Source organism: Lepisosteus oculatus, chromosome 8 (genome assembly GCF_040954835.1).
Source record: "Lepisosteus oculatus isolate fLepOcu1 chromosome 8, fLepOcu1.hap2, whole genome shotgun sequence".
Classification (NCBI taxonomy): domain Eukaryota; kingdom Metazoa; phylum Chordata; class Actinopteri; order Semionotiformes; family Lepisosteidae; genus Lepisosteus; species Lepisosteus oculatus.
The window spans coordinates 26653547-26674529 of NC_090703.1; the positions used below are offsets into that span (position 1 = coordinate 26653547).

At 37.6% G+C, this 20983-nt stretch overlaps 1 protein-coding gene across 3 annotated transcripts in view; it reads left to right on the forward strand.

The window, feature by feature from the left end:
- smoc1 (SPARC related modular calcium binding 1) overlaps positions 1 to 20983 on the forward strand; it is a 305181-nt gene that overhangs the window by 122894 nt on the left and 161304 nt on the right. For all 3 annotated transcript variants that reach the window (XM_069193419.1, XM_069193417.1, XM_069193418.1), the window contains exon 10: positions 8822 to 9014. In XM_069193419.1, the coding sequence (XP_069049520.1) occupies positions 8822 to 9014 (193 nt within the window). The remainder of the gene's footprint in view (positions 1 to 8821; positions 9015 to 20983) is intronic.

A 20983-nucleotide genomic window follows, 5' to 3' on the forward strand; every position in this document is an offset into this window, starting at 1 on the left:
GAACGTCTTCCCTCATACATCAAGGACACCAACCACACTCCAACTTTTTAATGATTTCCAATTTCAGGGCCCCAATGCTACATTTTTACTGTGAACATCACACCTCTTTACACCGTCATTCCCCATAATGACGTACTTACAACCCTCAAGCACATGCTGGACAAACGCTCAGTACTTGATCCAACCACCCACACCCTGGCACACCTTGCTGATTTGGTTCTCACACTGAATGCATTCTCATTTATAACCTTTTTTGCCAACAGGTTAGTGGAGTCGCCATGAGCACCAGGCTGGGTACATCGGTGCCGCCACATGCTCTAACGACCAGCTTGAGCACTTTCTGCATAACTTCACCAACTTCCACCCGTCACTCAAATATACAGTTAACATATCTTCCACTACTCTTTCGTTTCTAGACATCAACTTCTCCATTAACTACCCCCGACTCTCTACTTCGATCTATTACAAACCCACTGATTCACACAACTATCTCCTGTATAGCTAATTTCACCCCAAACACACTAAAAGCTCTCTCCCTTTTTCACAGTTCCTTCAGCTATGACGACTCTGCATTTATGACATGGATTTCCAGAACCAAGCCCGCAAAATGTATTCATTTTTCATCAACAGAGGATACCCTAGCAGTGTTATTGACAGGGCCCTTGCCCGAACTAAAAACACCCCTCGGACCAACAACTCAAGCAGGAACTCCTGCCGTAACAACCGCATTCCTTTTTTTGCTTCCCTACCACCTCAACACACTTTCTATCCCCAGGACTATTAACTACAACTTTTTCATCCTACAGGATGATCCCTCCATTGGGGCCCTCTTTTCTGACCATCCCATCATCTCAGAATGCCAACAACCTAATCTGCTTAACCTTCTTGTTCACAGCTCCCTTGACCACCCTCAGCAACCATCCACACTAGGCACTTTCTCTTGCAACAGAGCTCTCTGTATCACCTGCAAGTACATATCATATTTGTTTGATTAAATGAACATTTTTTTCGGTTTTGAAAATTGTTTTGTGAAGCTCTAGTTGAACCTTTTTCGATTGATAAAAGATTTTCTGAAAGGTTTTGTGGTTTTGGTGATGTAAAACGATAAAGTGAGATGCTCCTTTTAAGTCCATTTTTTCTTAGACCATGGGTGCTTGCGATTACGATCCGCACTTTAAGAACACGAGGAGCATCAGATACTGTATCAAGGTGATGGCCCACTATCCCCCAGACAGACTGACAAAGCAATTTGGAAGCGTTAACTATCCAGTCATTGCAAAGGGTGCTATGAAATGCAGAAGCCACAAATAATTAAAAAAAACTTCCTCCTGATCTAAATAATTTAAATATTCACTTTACATTCACAATCTCATTATAGTACTGGGGAAATATCAGATGTTAAATTTAAAAAAGGGAGACATGGTCAGCCCCAACCCCCCCCACCCAGACTGACAAAGGTGTTAAAAATTCAGTCAAAAGGGTGCAGTGTCACAGAGTTCAGTGCATTTGTAAAACTTATTAATGAAAGGCTATGAACCACAGCAGCATCTGTGTCGATGTTTCGAGTAGTTTAATAATAATTCCAAAAAGATAAACTACAAAATGTCATCTTTTTCTGTTTCAGTTAAATGAGACAAATAGTCAAATCAGTCAGGATCTAGGAGTTTGACAAAAATAAAATATTTTGCAGAACAAACCCGTGAAAGAAGCAGACCTTAAGTTTAGATCAGACATCACAGTTGGTGTTGGAAGTGCTCATTGAAATAAGCTGCTATGTAGTAAGGCAGACAGAATTTAAATTCTTTTAGCAAAATTAGCTGTTTAAGTTTGTCAAAATTAGCTACAGCTAAAAGGTACCCCTTTCTCTCGTGCAAACTCAACAAAGGTATGATTCTTTTATAATTTCGAAACTTTTTCTACTGTTTATCGCCTAATATTGAGATTATTATGTATGTGTGCAATGTGATTGTCGGGGTAACAGTAAACTGAACATGCATTTTTCTTTATTCGTGGTATAGTTTGTATTACATATTGTTAAGCCAAACTTTTAGGCTATGTAGTACTATGATGAAAAATCAAACACAGGACTTTTTTCTACCATTCAGGATTTTTTAAGCAGAGCTTTCTCGTCTCCTAATGTTTCACAGACGTGGAACACATTAAATCATATTCACAGATACAGTATATGGAATGAGTAGCGTACACATCAATAACCTGCAGTATGATCATATACCATACTGTATAAATATACTATATATACAAGTAGGTAGCTGCGTCAGCATGTGTAGGCTGCAAAGGAACAATTAGAGTTTATTCCATGTGTATTGGTTGATTTCCCTATATACTTCTTCTGTATGTGTGATATATATTTTTAGAATCAAGATTTAAAGTAAAACTGTGTCCTGTTTACTTGTTGCTGAAATTTGCATTTTGCATTAAGACAAAAGATTATTTTTAATGTGGATGTAAACCTGAAAGACGTACATTCATGACAAGCTATAATAATAAACTATTTTTTTATATCTTCTTCTTCTTCTTTTTCACAGCCTTAGTCCCAGACTGTCCTGGGGTCAGCTGCTTTGGTTGCTCTTCTTTACTTGTCTCTGTCGAGCACATCTTCCTCACTCACTTCACATACCTCCATATCTTTTCTCACACAATCCATCCATCTCTTTCTAGGCCTGCCTCTTCCTCTGTTACCTTCCACCTCAAATTCCATTACCCTCTTTGTTACTTCCTCAACGTCCCTCCTCATGATATGTCCATACCACTGTAACCTCGCATCTTCTCAACCACATCCACCACCCTACATCTTCTACGGATTTCTTCATTTCTGATCTTATCCTTCATTGAAATCTGCAGAATCCATCTCAACATCCTCATTTCAGTTCTTCTCATCAAGTTCTCTTCCCTCTTTCCAACTGCCAAGCATTCAGCTCCATATAGTAGTACAGGTCTAATCACAGTCTTGTACATTTTGCACTTTAACTTTCTAGGAATTTTCCTGTCACAGAGTATTCCAGTTATTTCTCTCCACTTGTTCCATCCAGCTTTCACTCTTTGTTTTACTGCCTCCAGTGTTTCTCCTCCCTTTACCAGTTTTGATCCAAGGTATTTAAAGCCATCAACTTGTTTCAGTTTTCCTCCATTTGTCTCCTCAACATTGGTCATAGTATCTCCTCTTCTTTCCATTACCATTATTTCAGATTTTTCTGCATTCATTTTCAGTCAACCCTTTTCCAGACTCCTCTGCCATTTGAACACTTTCTCCTGTAGTTCTACTTCTGAATCTGCCATCAGTGCCACATCATCAGCAAAGATGAGTTCCCAAGGCACCTTTGTTCTTACCTCCTCTGTCAGTGTGTCAATAATGTTTATGAAAAGGAAAGGACTTAGTGCTGATCCTTGGTGTACTCCAACTGTGATTTCAAACTCTTTTGTCTCTCCCCGTTGTGTTATCATCTTCGTAGTTGCATCTCTATAGGTTGCTTGAACTACCTTCACTATGCTTTCTGGTTCTCCTTTCTTCCTCAAGCACCAATACACCACCTCTCTGGGCACACGGTCAAATGCCTTCTCCAAGTCCAGAAAGGCCACATACAGCTTTTTCCCTTTCTCTAGTGTCTTCTCCTGTAACTGTCTCATCACAAAAATGGCATCTGTTGTGCTTTTCCCCGCTGAGAATCCAAATTGTGAGTTGTGGATCCTGACTATCTTCCTGAGTCTCTTGTCCAGAATTTTTTCCAGGATTTTCAATCCATGTTCCAGAAGTTTTATTCCTCTATAGTTTTTACACTCCATTAGGTCTCCTTTCTCCTTGTAGATGGTAACCATACTGCTTTTTGTCCATTCTTCTGGAATTCTCTCTTCCTTTGCAATATTGTTTAGCAATCTTGTCAGCCACTGAATCCCCTCTTCATCGAGGTTCTTAAAGTGTTCTGCTGCTATTCCTGATGGTCCAGTTGCTTTGCCCACTTTCATCTCTTTGATAGCTTCTGTCACTTCCTTTACTGAAATTTCTTGGATTGGTCCACACACTACGTCTGCCTCCACTAGGTTCTCCCTCTCATTTTCTGCATTTAACAGATTTTTGAAGTACTCCAGCCATCTTTGCTTGATCTTTTCTTCTTTAATCAAGACTCTGCCTTCTCCATCCTTGAGTACTCCCACCCGGATAATATCTTTTTTCTGCCTCGCTCTAAGTTTAGCAATCTTGTAGATTTGGTCCTCTCCTTCCTTTGTTTCAAGTTTCTCATACCATTCTTTCCAGGCTCTTTCCTTTGCTCTTGCTACACTTCTTTTTGCTACCTTCTTTAGTCTCTTATATTCTTGTAATTCTCCAGTGCCATCTTTCAGTGCCTTGTATGCTTTTTTCTTTTCCTTCAGTGTTTCCTGAACTTCCATATCCCACCACCACTCTTCATTTTCCCTCGGTCTGCCTCCTCTTGTCTTTCCACAAACACTGGTAGCAGCCTCTTCTAGGATGTGGCTCATTTCAGTCCACTCTTCTTCAACTGAAGGCTCCTCTGTTTCCTCTGTGTTGTTTTTCATTTCTCTCACCAGTCTGTTGAAATCTACTTTGTTTTCTCTCAGTTTCCACACTTTTGTTCGTGTTGGGTGTTTCCTCTGCCTTATTCTTCGCTCTTTCAATATTGTGATGTCCATCACCAGTAGCCTGTGTTGTCTGGTAACAGCCTCATAGGGCAGGACTTTAGCATCTTGGACTTTCGCTCTATCAATTCTTCTCACTAATATGTAGTCTATTTGGGTATCATGGCCTCCACTCCTGTATGTCACCTTTTGCTCATAATTCTTCATGAACCCTGTGTTCACTGCAAACAATTCAAGAGCTTGGAGTGTTTCTAGTAGCCTTCCTCCTTCTTCATTTCTCTCCTAGCCCTCTCTGACCATGTTCATCTGGATAATGTGGGCATTTCTCTCCTAAATGTGCATTGAAGTCTCCTCCAATTACCACCATTTCATTTCCTGGGATTCTGCTAACCACTTCTTCGAGATCTTCCAAGAAGCTATCCTTTTCCTCCTGTGGTCTTCCTACCTCTGGTGCATATACAGAGATGATATTCCACAACCCACTCTCAAAAGCCATCTCTACATTGATAATCCTGTCTGAGTGTCTAACCACCCTCACTATCTTGTCTGCTAGGTCTTTGCACACTATCACACCCACTCCATTCATTTTTGTACTCTTTCCAGCATATAGAATCTTGTATCCCTCTCCTAGGTGTCTTGAGCTGTTTCCTTTCCACTTGGTTTCTTGCACACACAAGATCTCCACTTTTCTCCTTGCCATAGTTTCAACCAATTCTCTCCCTCTCCCTGTCATGGTACCAACATTCCAACTCCCCACTCTCATTGACTTAACATTCCTTCCTGGCCCCTTCACCTTGTTTCTTTTCTGTAGCCCCCACTCTACAGTTTTCCCCACAGTAGCATAATTTCCATTAGTACCCTGTTGGGACACAGCACTAATGGCGGCCGTTGTTAACCCGGTCCCCGACCGATCCGGTATGTGCTTTGTGTTCTTTGCAACCATGGTTTTGGCAAGATGGTTTTACGTCGGATGCCCTTCCTGACACGACCCTTTTAGTCGCCTCTTACGACAGGCAGGGATACCCAGGAGTATTCTGATCCCCCTCCCGAGGGTATTTTTTTATATACAGTGTAAAATGAATAAACGTCTATACTAACAACTACAATTCTGTAATTGGAAAGATTGTCCCAGGGGGTTCTGCCTTGACTGGGATTTGAAACCAGATATTTTCTAGCCCAGTGGTTCTCAAACGTTCTCAAACGTTTTGGACCAAGTACCACCCCTGATCAAAACAAACCATCCAAGTACCATCTACAAGTCATCTTGAAAATCAAAGAAAATCGAAATGACAAACATGAGTGCTCGCTCACACACACACAGCACACACATAAAAATAGCACTGAGAACTTACCATTTCAGTGAGAGGGGTCAGCCTGTTTAGTTGAGCAAAGCCTTGCAATGTCAAGGATGAGGGCAGTGAGCGATCTGGCTCTGCATCCATTTTGTTGCAGTACTTTATCTTGATTGCAGTGAGAGCAGAAAAGCCTTTCTCATAAAGGTGGGTAGTGGCAAAAGGCATCAAAACCCACATAGCCTTTAATGAGAGGGCTTGGTATTCACTCTGTCTTTGGATCTAGAAATCCAAAGAAATCCAGTCGTTTCAATTTGACATCAAAGTCTCATCAGATGATAACTCGAGCAACTTCTCTTGTTCAGCACAAGTCAAATCCTTGGGCATTCCTATGACATCAATAGTAAAAGGGTTACTGATCCACTCTGGTGTGGCCTCAACTGGAAAAATACTCTGAGAACTGTTCTTTCAATGACAAGAAGTGCACTTCAATCACATCACGAACAGGAACATCAAGTGCCACACCATATGTGTGCAGATGGTTCTCCAAAGTTGGGAAAGCAGAGACATTACTTGTGTTGATTTAATTATTAAATTTTTTTCTCCATAGCAGTGATCTTGTCAGACACGTCAAAAATTGTTAAAGAGATCCCCTGCAGTCCCATATTCAGCCCATTCAAGCATGAGAATATATAAGCCAGGTAGGCTAATTTTACCAGCCACACTGGATCAACAAATAGACTTGGCAAGGGAGATTGCTGGTCATGCAAAAATATCTGTACCTTGGAGTGCAGTTCAAAGAGCCCCTTGATTACCATCTCACTTCAGTATGTAGCAAAATCTGCACTTCGCTGCACATTTCATTACAAAGTACACTGAACAGATGTAAATTAATTGGTCGAGCCCTGATACAATTCACAAATTTAACAGCAGAGTCTAACATAGATTTTAAATTCTCAGGCATTTTCTTGACTGCCAAGGCCTTGTGGTGATCTTTCGGAGCTGGCGTCAGTACCCTTGGCGTCTGTTCCTTTCAGCCGTGACATAATACTTGATTTTGTGAGGTATTCATTTTCTATCAATTGTTCTGTTGGCGAATGTGGCGCTGTTGAAGAAATCTTTCCCTGTATCCTCTTAAAAAGGAGTCTGTCTCAGAAGTTAAAAGAAGTTTTTATTTCATACGCATGGAACCAAAACACAGAGATGCTCAGTGTATTTTTCTCAAATTAACCTAGAACAGTCCTTAAATATTTTTTTGTTATCTATCATGCTTTCCTTTGCCTACAAGATTGGTAGTGTTCCAAAATCATGCACATTATCCAGTGTGCATTCTGAATGGCTGGATCTGTAGGTCACAGGGAGTGTTCAACAGTATTATGCATCTCCATTTGTATTAGGTAAGCATCAGATATTTAACAAAAATCATTTTTATTAAAATGTGTAAGATATATACAATTCATTGCATTGAATTAAGTTAATTTCCTGATTTGGGTCACAACACACAATCACTCATAACAAGTTGCAAGGAGGTGGGAGAGAGAACATTTGAGACATAAAGTCCACACAGGCAGTCACTCCAGGAGAGGACATGTGTTTAAAAAGAGCTATCTGCTTATTGCTCCCTAGCTGGCCTAATAGTTGTTTTATTGACAGATTAATTTTCCATTTTCCATGTTACAAACATCAATTGAAAATGTGTCCCTGAAACATCTCTCCCACCTTTGAGAAATGCTATAAGAAGACTCCTAATAATCCATTGCATAGTAAACCATTTTCCTTGTCTGGCACTTTGAATTAAGAAAACAGATTTAATTTTAATATTCACACAAAAGCACAAAAATACTGGTATTCAAATGGAAAACATCCATTCTACACAGACTGAGAAGACAAATTGCAAGTGTTGTCATCCTGTTATCCTACCAGTAAAGTTCCTTGTAGACAGTCATGTGATGACCTGAAAAATAAGGCACTATATCTCAGGAACAATTGTAGCTCAGACGTTCCTTTCAATAGGACAAAAAAACACATTACATTTTAATAAAAATAATTCCTTACAATTATATAGCGCTTTTCTGGACACTCCACTCAAGGCACTTTACAGGCTTTCTTGCCACAAGCTCTCCGCCATGCTTGGTATTCTGTATTACCAGAGTTGTACAGTATATACTTTCTTTATATTTGTTATGTTTAAAACGTTTGAGCCAATGCTTTGTAAGAGATAAAGGTTAGCGTTTTAAAAGGTCTCTGTGACATTTTTAGGGAAACATCACTCAAGACTCTTTAAGAACTATGCATTTCGGACAAGTGCCTTTAAGGACATATTGATTGTTACCTGATTCATCTCCTGGACTGCTGCATTAACACTGGGAACTGATTTGTATGTGGGTTTCTTTGAATTGACAATTTGCTCTCTGCCACTTCTTCTGTGCTTTGTTTTCTCAGAATCAGTATTAAAAAGTCATTTTACTAATTTCTTCTGATGGAATGCTTAGTAGGCACCAATCAAGACAATAAAAACAAGCAACAATCAACAATTAATTAACATCAACAATTAATTAACAATAAAAAAAACAACATGCAACAATTAATACATTTAATAACAGGTATTACCAGTTTTATATTGATGCTTTATGTTCATGGTCAGGGCTGTCTTCCAGTTTAACGTGCAGACTTCTGTTTCATTCTTTTTTTAATTTAATCATCTACTGTAAGTAAAAGAGGACATGTAAGCATAAAAACTTATGTAAAGAATCTTCGACTTTCTTAAAAAAATGCGTTAATTTAAGGAATGCTATGTTTCCGGTTTCAGGGCTAACTAACTAAATTTATCACTTTGAATCACCTCCATATTGTTCAACTATATATTGTCTAGAATTTCACTTTTGCCACAAATTTCTGAATTATTTTAATGATTTTAGAGAAAATTCCTTCTTGTGACCACGAGAGACAGACTGCCCTGGATGAGACACGACAGAACCCACGAGAACCCATTTTCATCCCCGAGTGTGGTCCAGGAGGTCTCTACAAGCCTGTCCAATGCCACCAGTCCACAGGTTACTGCTGGTGTGTCTTGGTGGATACTGGACGTCCCATCCCTGGAACATCTACACGGTGAGTCTCTCTACTTCCTCTTGGATTGTATTGCCTTTTAAAATAGAACTAACTTCACATTCAGGTGTACTTCTTAAGCTATCAGGTGCAGTTTGCAGAATTCCAAGGCATTCATTACTGCTTTGCCAGTTATTCTGGAGTTTGTGATTCTACTGTATCATGTTTGTCCTCAGTAACATACATACTGATTTGATCTCTGATCCAGACCATATATACATAACAGTAACTAAATGTAGCTTTGTCATTAATTTGTATGTTCATGATTCTACTAGAAGTGTCATTTTTTATCCCGTAATGTTTAGCAAAAACATTATGCAGAAAAAAATAAAATGGGGATAAATGTGCTAATATTTTCAAATTGTATCTGAAATAAGGTAGCTAGCTGAATTTAAATAGGAAATTTGGCTTAAGTAAAAGCAGATCTAGGGCAATAATTTAATTAAGGAAAAGATGCCAAACTTAATATCCAGGAGCCGAGGGATTTAACAAATGTACAGATGCAGCCATCCAAAATGAGTGAGGTATTATATTTCTAAATATCATAACATGTTCGAAGCGAAGTCATTTATTAATAACAATGAATAATTTAACTGCTACTGATATTATTACTGATAATAAATATTATTGACACTAGCCAATATGATAAAGGAATAAATGGCTTTTTTCTTTATTTCTTTAGCACATTTATTTGAACATTTCCATCGATTGCACAAGCATTGAAAAACTGTTAAATCCCTAGTTCGTCAGGTATTTTATTTTTTGCTGCAGGAGTGCTCCTACTGGAGCTGATCTCAGTGCCTGCTAGGATATCACTCCAGCGCTTTGTTGTTAAAATTGGGTTTCCAATAATGCTGCAGCAAACTCTAGACATAATCTCCCTTGCTTTTAACCAAGCGTTTCGTAATTTCTAAGAATGAAAATGATTTAAACTATGCGACACTTATCATTCAACGAGAGCACAAAATATCACAATATCATATGTTTACACTGTTAACTGTTCAGGAAAGGGTGAATGAAAGAAGTCAAGTACAATAATTCGGTGATCAATAATAATAGTTGTAGGACAAGAAACCAACGATAGTGAAAACAACCTTTTTAAGACTAGAACTAAAATTCAGTCTACAAATTAAGGCAAATGAAAATTAAGGATTTTAAAGTGCTAGAGGTGTAAATAATACAAAAATGCACATGTACAAAAAGTTTTAGAAATAGAGCAGGTGTTACATGGAAATAAACAAACAGAAAAAAGCCATGACTAGACATAGTGGAGAAGAAGGATGAAGGAATACGTGCAAAAGCTTAGATGTACAAAAAAAATCACAGAAAGGTGCATTACAAAAGAACATGCAAACATGAAATAGATTTGTCAGAGAGTGAGGAATCAGAAAATTATCACGCATAAAAAACACCAATTCTGTCAGTGAACATGGTTTCAAGGAGGGCTTCTTAGATAGTTGGGCATTCAGGTAGATTGCCAAGCGAAAGGATTTGTAAATATATTTTGTTAAAGCAAGTCAGTTTTTTACAACACATACAAGACATTTTTCCAAGAAAGATCTGATGACGAGGAAAAAAAATCACCCGTTTTTGTTTGCTCATAAATAGTGGTTATTAACTATCGAAACTTGTTTTTATAGCTTTTAAAGTCATGCAATGTCTACGCTAAGCAGAAACACATTGCAGGAAAAAATTCTTTGCCCAGCCTAAGAGGACGGGTCTGCTCTCATTGGCAGCTGACACTCCTCCATACATTTAAGTGAAAAATTAATAACGCCAATGTAAACATCATATTTACAATTTGTTGATAATAAAAATGTTAAGTTCTCTAAAGCTTTTTCAGTCAAGTACAGATGCAGCCATTCAAAATGGGTGAGGTATTTCGCGGCATACCCCGGTGGGCGTGTCGCGGTATCACGCAGTTCACGTGTGTCACGTGGCTAACTATCTGGCGTCGCCTTGTAAAACCGCCAGGGGGAGCTTAACCTCTCATGTACAGCATTTGAGCCTTTAATTTTGAACTGTGTATTACAGCATGTTAATCATCAGTCATTAAAATGTTGGTATATTTTATGAAAGCAAGATTGCTCAGTTGGACAAAAGTACACAACCTACCTTTATCAGAAATATTTATGCATCAAAGCCTTTACTGAAGATATTACTAATAGTATTAATAATGGATGACTTTGGACAAGCTGTATACTCAAAGTATAATTTCTTTAGCACATTTGTACAAGCACTTGGAATCTGTCCAAGCCATACTTTGTCAGGCATTTTGTTTTACTTCAACGGGCATAAAAACTTCCTTGCTTTTAACAGGGCGTTTCATAATTTCTAACTACGAAAATAATTTAAAATGCGACACTTATCATTCAACTAGAGCTTAAAATATCACAAGGATCCTCAAGAGCACAGCAAAGAGTGTATTAAAAGACACTTGTATTTATCAACGCTTTCTTTTCCGTATACCAGATTTTATGGAACCACTTCAGAGGGGTGTCAGCCAGTCAGATTCCAGGAATCGGCACTTTAAAGGAAAAATATACACCGGTATTCCATTTCTCCCTAACGATTTTAAGCATCGAAGTATTTAACTAGCATGTGAAATAGCGTGTGAAAAAGTGGTAGTTTTAAGCTTTTCTGCTAATATAATATGGAATCGCGTATCTAAAGAATTTAATAACGGTATGATTATATTCGTGTGCTGCAACAGGGCTGTGTAGGGCTGTTTCGCCTGCCTGTTCATGCGAGCTGTCTTGTAGCCTACTGGTCTAGGTGCGTGAGTAACAACGCACAGGTTGTGTGTTTGAATCCAGCTGGTGCTGGACTTTTCTTTTAACAAACATTTCTTCGAAAAAATAGAATAGCGATATTATGGACAATCAATTGACTTTTAGATTTCAAAATATCGCAACATGATCGATATTTGCGATATTTTGAACATATCTTCCCTTCTGACAGCGGTTCCTGCTTCTATCGTGTGTGTGTGCAACAGAGTAAATTTTTATAGAGAAATGGAGGCTGGACAGTATGCATTACAATATAAACATTTATATTGATTTAAATCGTGTTCTGATTTAAATCGCAAACGCGTGTTTAATTATATGTGTTTTTTAATCATAATCAGGCTAATGCAACATAAATTGATACAGTATCTTTGTCTTCTAAGTATCTTAATAAACTTTCAGCATAGCTTTATACCCGTCAAGATTTATATTTCTTGGGATTTTGGGATCAAACGTGGAAGGATTAGATTATAATCGTTTTTATTTGTCAAATACGTGATTGTATTTTTGAATGTTATGTGACACCTACAGTAGTTCACTGTATAAATTCATCGAATTAAGAAAGTTATGTGTAGCACTTTAGATATTTTTTCTGAACCAGGGAAAATCTGATCATGTTTCTCTATAACAATAATAAAAAACTTTATTTTACATATCGCCTTTAAAAGTGGCATCTCAAAGCAATACAGTAGATCGAAAAACAGTTAAAAGGGACCAAATTAAATACCAGACAATCGCAAATGCGTTTTCAATAAAATTATTTTATTCATTCAGCAGTTTGTGAGAGGGACATCCAGCAGAGAGAGACACACACACACCGGTTTTCATTGACAAAATTGTTTTGGAAAAGAGGAAAAGACCGCCTCCTCCTACGAAGCATTAATCGTGTATCTAAGGAAAATTGCAGTACACCTTTGTTCATGCACATCATTATACAGTATCTCAATTTGTATTTCGATAAAAAAAATCGTTGTTATTGTTTTTATCCTGTAAAGCGTTTCCTTTTTCTGCGTTTTCCATTTGCTTTTCTTATCACTCGCTTTCTGGATACACATCTCACCTGTCCTGTTCTTTGTTTTCCTGGTTTGCTGATTATGCCTGCTGTGGTCCACTCCTACCCTCATACCTAAAGAATACTATTTTAAATTTCTTGGCGCAGTTCATTAACCCTTGTATGTGCTGTCCGCGCCCAAAATGCAATTAAAAAAAGTCAAAAACCGCGCTCAAAATGCAATTTAGAGCTTAATGAGATACACTCCACAGGCAAAATTAAAGACAAAATTAAAGACGATTAAAATCTGTAATCTTTCCACTTGTACTGTGAGTCATCAGACAGTTTCTGCTTTGTGTAATGATGGTGAGAAAGCTGTGCTCAATGTATTTAAGGGACTTAAAAGTAAAAGGAGATGCTTCATATTGCTTGACTAATTTTAAAAACCAAGTTATAAATGCAGACTCTCCCTCGGTGCCGCGCTGGGTGTAAATATCAAAGTATACATTCCCAACAAGAATTGTACCCATCTGTCATGCAAATAAAACACCTTGAATTGAATTGAATTGAGGGAGAGAGGGGGGTAGTGGGACAGATATACTGTAGACAGACTCAAGGCAAATAAGATACTTATGGGCACGCAGGCATTCACCACAGCAACATACGAAACGTTTGCACGTACTGTATAGTTAAGTTATTACTTGGTTTTCAAAGTGCAACGAAATACAATATTGTTGTTGCTGCTGTTCTGGTTGTTTTTATCCCGTAAAGCGTTTTGAGAAGCCACCTTTAAAGGCGATATATACTGTAAAACTGCTGATTCTTATGGAATGTGTTCCGCAGGAGATTCAAATTTTTATTTATTTATTTTTTAATCGTGTATCTTAGGAAATCTCAGTATAACTTTGTTCATGAACAGTGGCATGTTACATTATCATTTGTTTTTTTAACAAGGCTCGCCAGCTAATGTGAGTCGAAACCTGTCTTGCTAGCTTTTAAAGTCGTGCATGTGTAAACTGTAATAGAGGGCATGCAAGTTACTCTGCCCCTTTCAGCTGCAGGGAGTCCCTCTGCTGCAACACACAGCAGACAGAACGGGAGACTATTTCCTTTCATATCTGACACCAGTGAAGTAAAAGGGGTGTCTAAAGGGGTGATTTCAGACCACATTTTAGTTACTTTATTTTATTTACTTTTAACATTTCTGTAATTTACAGTAGATGTCACAATAGAAGCCCGAAGCCTATTATACTCAGTCTAGCCTTGGATCCTCTGAGTCCCGTGACTCAGTCTTGTCTGCTTTCCTAGAATAAAACCAGTTAAGTCTTGTGTACTATGCAATTTATATTTTCCGATTCCATGCATTCCCTTAATGTTTAGAGTTTACTATATTCTCCAGACTCAAACACATAAGTACTAATAGCTCTGTCCCTTTAGGAGACTCTTTGCTGTACTGTGTCCCACTACCCCCATGAATTCTTTAGGTTGGGTCTAATATTTTCCAGTAATATACAGAATGGGATACAAAATGCTGTCAGGCAGGTAACAGAAAAGAGAAAAATAGAAATATTTCCATTTTACAGACGTTCACACATTTATAACATTTTGGCTCAATAAAAAGCTAACCCAATAATTAAATGTGATAAAGTATAGTTTGGATGTTTATACATTCATGTTAATCGTATTCTTGATTTATTTCAATAAGTGTTCATGTTTCATTTGCTAACTTAGAGCATATTGTGCAATGAAGAATAAAATAGCTGCATGACAAGTGACTTCCTTCTCTCAGTGGAAATTAAAAGGTAGCCTGATAAATTATAAGACTGTAAGAAAGGTTCCAATCAGGAGGAGACAATTCTTTCCATTTTTTTTGTTTGATTGCTGGTAGCAAACTGATCTGAGGATCTACTCCAGCTCTTTCTCTTTTTATCATACAGTAAATTTTATTTTCTTGCTTTCTGAAACACAATATAACAAAAAATAACCTCACAAACTCAAAGAAAAAATCCTTGCCCCCCCCCCTCCCCTTGGCAGTACCTCCTCCCATGCTTTTAACTAAGGGCATCTAAAATACTGTCAAACAGCTACAATGGTATCTCTGTACAAGGCTTTGACTGTGTCAATCACAGCACCTACCGTTCCCTTACCAGCAACAACATGGATTCTAACACTCAGACATTAAAAAAAGTCAGGCCAAGAGAGAAAATACCGAGCTTTACAACATGTGGTACCAGTAACATTTTACCCACAGTAGACTCACCAACCAGATGTGTTTCAGTTTCTGTGATAAGCCTAGATTAATCATATCCTCTCCTCTAGTAGGAGCACCAAGTGTAAACATATAATGTCCCTATTAAAAATAATGGCAAAACAGAAGTTCACTCTTTCTAGAACATACCTTCCTATGGACACTCCTAAAATGTATTAAATAGTGTCCACAGCATCTCATAATAGAGGCAAATGGGGAACTACAAACTCATTTCATACAATGCCGCCCATGAGGGGTTAAATACACCCTGAGAGAAATTAATTTCTGGATAATTCAACGGCTGTGATTTCTGGAATATGTATTATCCCAAATATTTTCAAAAGAAATTGAATCATTTCAATGAATCTGTGCCATTCAAGTACTTGCTCCAGACAGTAACCACTGCTAAGGGTTTATATGAAGCTTGCATTAAAAGACTTTTAATAAAAAAATGTCATGTTCCCATAAAAAAGTCATGCCTTGGAGTATAGACCCCCAAAGGAATGCCATAGACTCAAACTGCAAAATAAACACATACAGAAAGAAAGTATTTGTATAGTAATTGCAAATCCTGGTATGAGTGATTGGTATGACTTTCCTGATTACAAATCTCTTATTAGAATTTAAATTTCTCTGTAACTCCAGGTCAGAACAGAGAAAATGTAACTGCCTTAAGGAGTTTACGATTATGAAAAATAGAAGGATAAGCATGATACGTATGTCTTCTGTCATTTTCTAAACCATGTTACTGAGCACCAAATCTTATTGAGAATATGAATCCATTTAAGGTTCATACCGTTAAAGTAAAGGTTTATTCCATGCTGAAAATGTTTGTACCAGACTTTTTTGAGGCCTGTTTAATTGTGTCTGAAGTCTGATGTTGTAAATTTTATTGTTAAAAAGATCCATGAAAATGTCACTACTAAAGTTAGCTGGTACTTTTGGTATTGTAAGTGGCAAGTAGAGCTCATAGTTTACCGCTCCTGTCTTTCTGAGCAAGGAAGAGCTCTTCATCTGCAACATATCTTTATGAAAGCGACCCTTTAAGAACAAAACAAATTCCATAATTTGGTAACACCATGGCTGAGTCATTCATGCCTACCTCAGACATTGTACTACACTCATACTGTAAGTACTTCACACAAGTGCCAGACATCTTTTTCAACTTTCACTTTAGCAAGTGACAGAACTATAACAATAATTTATTATTAATTACTGGCAAAGGATTGTGTACAGCATATAAAAATTCTCACATACACATACTGTATATCATTAAAACCTACACTTGTTCTCTCAAATCTATAAACAATAGTTTTATATTTATAAAAATTTATATTTTATATTTATTTATTGGAAACTAGCAAGTGCACAAAAACCAGGCAGACAGTTGGTAATTCTGTTTGATAGGTATGCTCAGTATTATATCAGGGCAGTACCAGGACCGTTCAACACTCTGTAATGACTATCGGTTATTGTGAAGTTAAAGGGAACTTCAGAGATTGTGCACTTTAAAATTGTAAAGTGTTTAATAACCTTGCAAGGGTTTGTTGCTTTTAGTTATCTGTCACAACTTTTTTTTTCCTTTGAGCAGGAGAAAGCCTGGATGAATTTATAAGAGATTTAAATGGTTGAGCATGTGAGTTTGAGGTAACATGCAAATGTGTGTTTCATGCATGAAGCACAAGATATGATATGGCGGCAGATGGTTCACTGAAATTGCTGCTGCAGACAATACAAGGTACAGTATAAAGCTACTGTAACTGCTTATCATTTTTGTCAGAAGTATGAGATTTTATTTTGAAGATGGGTACAGTACAAAACAAATGTTTTCACATTAAAGGACACATCAGTCTTCTGCATTTGGAGAAATTAGCTTTCTAGTGTAGAGTATTGAGATTATTTTATTTCAATGAAATTCCTCCAAAATTTAACTTCTGGACATATACTAGAGAAATTGAAGATTGAAGACTTTTGTTCAATGTTACATGTTGTGGCCTGAAAAAAGACACAGGCACATCCTTGCTTGTGACCTAATCTTCTTGCTGAAGTGTCAAGAAATTCTGCTAATAGGCAAAATCCCTACTCAACAAGCTGTGTGAATTGTTATGTGTAATGTTCAACCGTATCCATAAACTTTGGATAAATTAATTGCTTTGGAAGTACAGGGGTATGACTCATATTCATTCTATTCTATTTCACCACAAAAGCCTGGCAGAACACTGAAGTGCTTTGTGAACAGCTGTTGTGAATGGCTATGAGTTACTAGTAGACCAGCCAGCAGCCATATCACCCTGCAACTCACAACGGGCAACCCACTGAAGCTAAGCAGGTGTGAGTACCTGGATGGGAGACCTACTGGGAAATCATAATCAGGCTAATGCATTTCTACATTTTCTGTATGAACCAGCTTAGAGGTTCATACAGAAAGAGAGCTTGTGTTTAAATTGAGTGTAAGGTAATTTATGCTTCTAAAGTCATGGTCAGCATTTATTATTGTACTGTGCTGTAAACTTTTTCCGTGCCCAGTCACATTATTTTATAGCGTTTTTATTGCGTTATTAAATCCGGTGGTGTGTTAGTTTCCTGACTCCCATGTCACATGGTCTGTGATTGAATCCCATGGAACTATGACTTTATTTTTTAACAAACATTTCTTTGAAAAAATGAAAAGTTTCCCTTGGTCAGAGAATAAATAAAACCTCACTCGCACAAAACAAATTTATATTTCTAAATATCACGACATGATCGAATTTAAGTCTTTTTAATAACAATGAATAGTCACCTATCATTCATCTCTAAATAAACTTTATTTTATATAGCGTTTTAAGCGAGTAGGTAATTAGATTGCTCATAAACCTAATCGCTTTTTCTACATAAAAACAGCGTGATTGCTCTCTGAAAATGCTTTTCCTTAAAGCGATTCTATTTAGGGAGTAGCCCAGCTACCACTTAACACTGTACTTCCTACTTTGAATACCTGTGAAACCGGTTTAATTCGTCACAGCCAGCACTCCGGGAGGGAGGGGGTTGAGTAGTGGAGGCAGGCGAGATTTCCAGCGAAAGACACGTCCCCCTCAAAAACCCAGTAAGCAGTAATGCTTTAAGTCGAAAATCGAGGTAGATTTTGAGGATGATAAAGAGGGTAAACTGGGATGGGAGGAGGGTTTGGTTTTGCATAAGGGGCAGAAGATTTCCCTTGTAAGGATGGTATCAAAAGCAATCTTAAGTGGTGAGAAAGCTGTGCTCAATGTATTTAAGGGAGTTAAAAGTAAAAGGAGATGCTTCATATTGCTTGACTAATTTTAAAAACTAAGTTATAAATGCAAATGGTCCCTCAGTGCGCTGCTCTGGTACGCCGGGTCTTACACAGTGCCTGTCGGCAGTAAGCGTTACAATATACAACAATATACCCAACACTGCTTGTACCCATCTGTCATGCAAATAAAACACCTTCAGCGCTTTTATACACTATATATCCTTTGAACACATATATTTAAACACACGTTTACGATTTAAATCAAAACGTGATTCAAATCAATATAAATGTATATTTTGTAACGCATAGGTGACTATTCATTGTTATTAAAAAGACTTAAATTAGATCATGTCGTGATATTTAGAAATATAAATTTGTTTGGTGCGAGTGAGGTTTTATTTAATCTCTGACCAAGGGAAACGTTTCATTTTTTCAAAGAAATGTTTGTTAAAAAATAAAGTCATAGTTCCATGGGTTACAATCACAGACCATGTGACATGGGAGTCAGGAAACTAACACACAGCGCCACCGGATTTAATAATGCAATAAAAACGCTATAAAATAATGTGACTGGGCACAGAAAAGGTTTACAGCACAGTACAATAATAAATGCTGACCATGACTTTAGAAGCATAAATTACCTTACACTCAATTTAAACACAAGCTGTCTTTCTGTATGAACCTCTAAGCTGGTTTATACAGAAAATGTAGAAATGCATTAGCCTGATTATGATTAAAAAACACATAATTAAACACGCGTTTGTGATTTAAATCAGAACACGATTTAAATCAATATAAATGTTTATATTGTAACGCATACTGTCCAGCCTCCATTTCTCTATAAAAATTTACTCTGTTGCACACACACACACACACAATAGAAGCAGGAACCGCTGCCAGAAGGGAAGAAGGTGACTATTCATTGTTATCAAAAATGGCTTAGAATCGATCATGTTGCGATATTTTGAAATCTAAAAGTCAATTGATTGTCCATAATATCGCTATTCTATTTTTTCAAAGAAATGTTTGTTAAAAGAAAAGTCCAGCACCAGCTGGATTCGAACACACAACCTGTGCGTTGTTAGTCACGCACCTATACCAGTAGGCTACAAGACAGCTCGCATGAACAGGCAGGCGAAACAGCCCTACACAGCCCTGTCGCAGCACATGAATATAATCATACCGTTATTAAATTCTTTAGATACGCGATTCCATATTATATTCCCTTTTAATCAAATTCTAAAAGTATGCTTGTTGACTCCGGTATCACGTTAGTTAAAGACTTCGAAGCTTAAAATGTTTAGGGAGAAATGGAATACTGGTGTGTATTTTTTTCTTTAAAGTACCAAGACCAGCTATATACTGTATGTTTATGTTCCAAAATTAATATTGTTTATGGCCTTCACACGCGTTACAGCCATATACAGTTGTAGAAACCAAGAAATTCAAGCCTGAAGTGTTCGTTCGTCCAGCCAAGCTTTATTGTATGCATACAAGGTACTACAATAAGCACCTTAATAGTTATAGTACCTATCATAGTTCAAAGTGGATATACAGAACTTAAATATATGTTCCCCCTCCTCCTCCTCCGCCTACTTTGATGTAACTGAAGGAAATAGAAACCTTCCTTTGTCATCAGGAGTTTAGTGTAAACATTTACCATTTGGGTAAACATTCACCATTTGGGGGTAAGTACAGGGGGGGAAGGCCTCTGTGATCAAGCAGGCATGATGGTTACAGAGCCTCTGTGATCAAGCAGGTGTGATGGTTACAGTTCAGCATGTAAAAGCCATTAGCAGGCTTCATCTATCCCCCCTTGGAAAATAAGAATATAGGTTCCATTTTTCAACAAAAATGCGGAGTCTACTAACTTTACTTCATACTTGTGTACTGTCCTAACATTCATATTGGAGGTGATGCCGTGTCATCTGAAGCAGTGATTATACTCTTAATACATGTGATTATAACAATTATACACACAAACAACACTACTCCTAAAAACAAAAAATAAAAAAAGTCTTTATGTTGTGTGTTGTGGGAAATCCTTCATCCAAGGAGCAGGACACAGTCTTTCGTGGATTCAGTTGTTTTATTGAGCTCAATAATGACATCAACGCGCGTTGGGTCTGCCCCGCAGGACAGACAAACCGCAAGGGTTTCCCAGCTCTCATATACAGTATGATCTCAGGAAGATGTTTTGTTTCACCGCTTCATGTGTATTCGTCTTGCCCTTTGATATGTAGCATGGGTTGACCGGTTGGTCCTGTTCCAAGTCTTGTCCTTTGATGTGTAGCTGTAATTGTTGGAGCTGCTTAAGGTATGTTAAAACAGCCGACATATTACACAATGCGCCTCAGCCAACACTGTCATGTTGAATACAGATAAATTATATATATATATTTTCCATCAATAATATATATACAGTGCCTTGCGAAAGTATTCGGCCCCCTTGAACTTTTCAACCTTTTGCCACATTTCAGGCTTCAAACATAAAGATATAAATTTTTTATTTTATGTGAAGAATCACCAACAAGTGGGACACAATTGTGAAGTGGAACGAAATCTATTGGATTTTTGAAACTTTTTTAACTAATAAAAAAATGAAAAGTGGGGCGTGCAAAATTATTCGGCCCCCTTGCGTTAATACTTTGTAGAGCCACCTTTTGCTGCGATTACAGCTGCAAGTCGCTT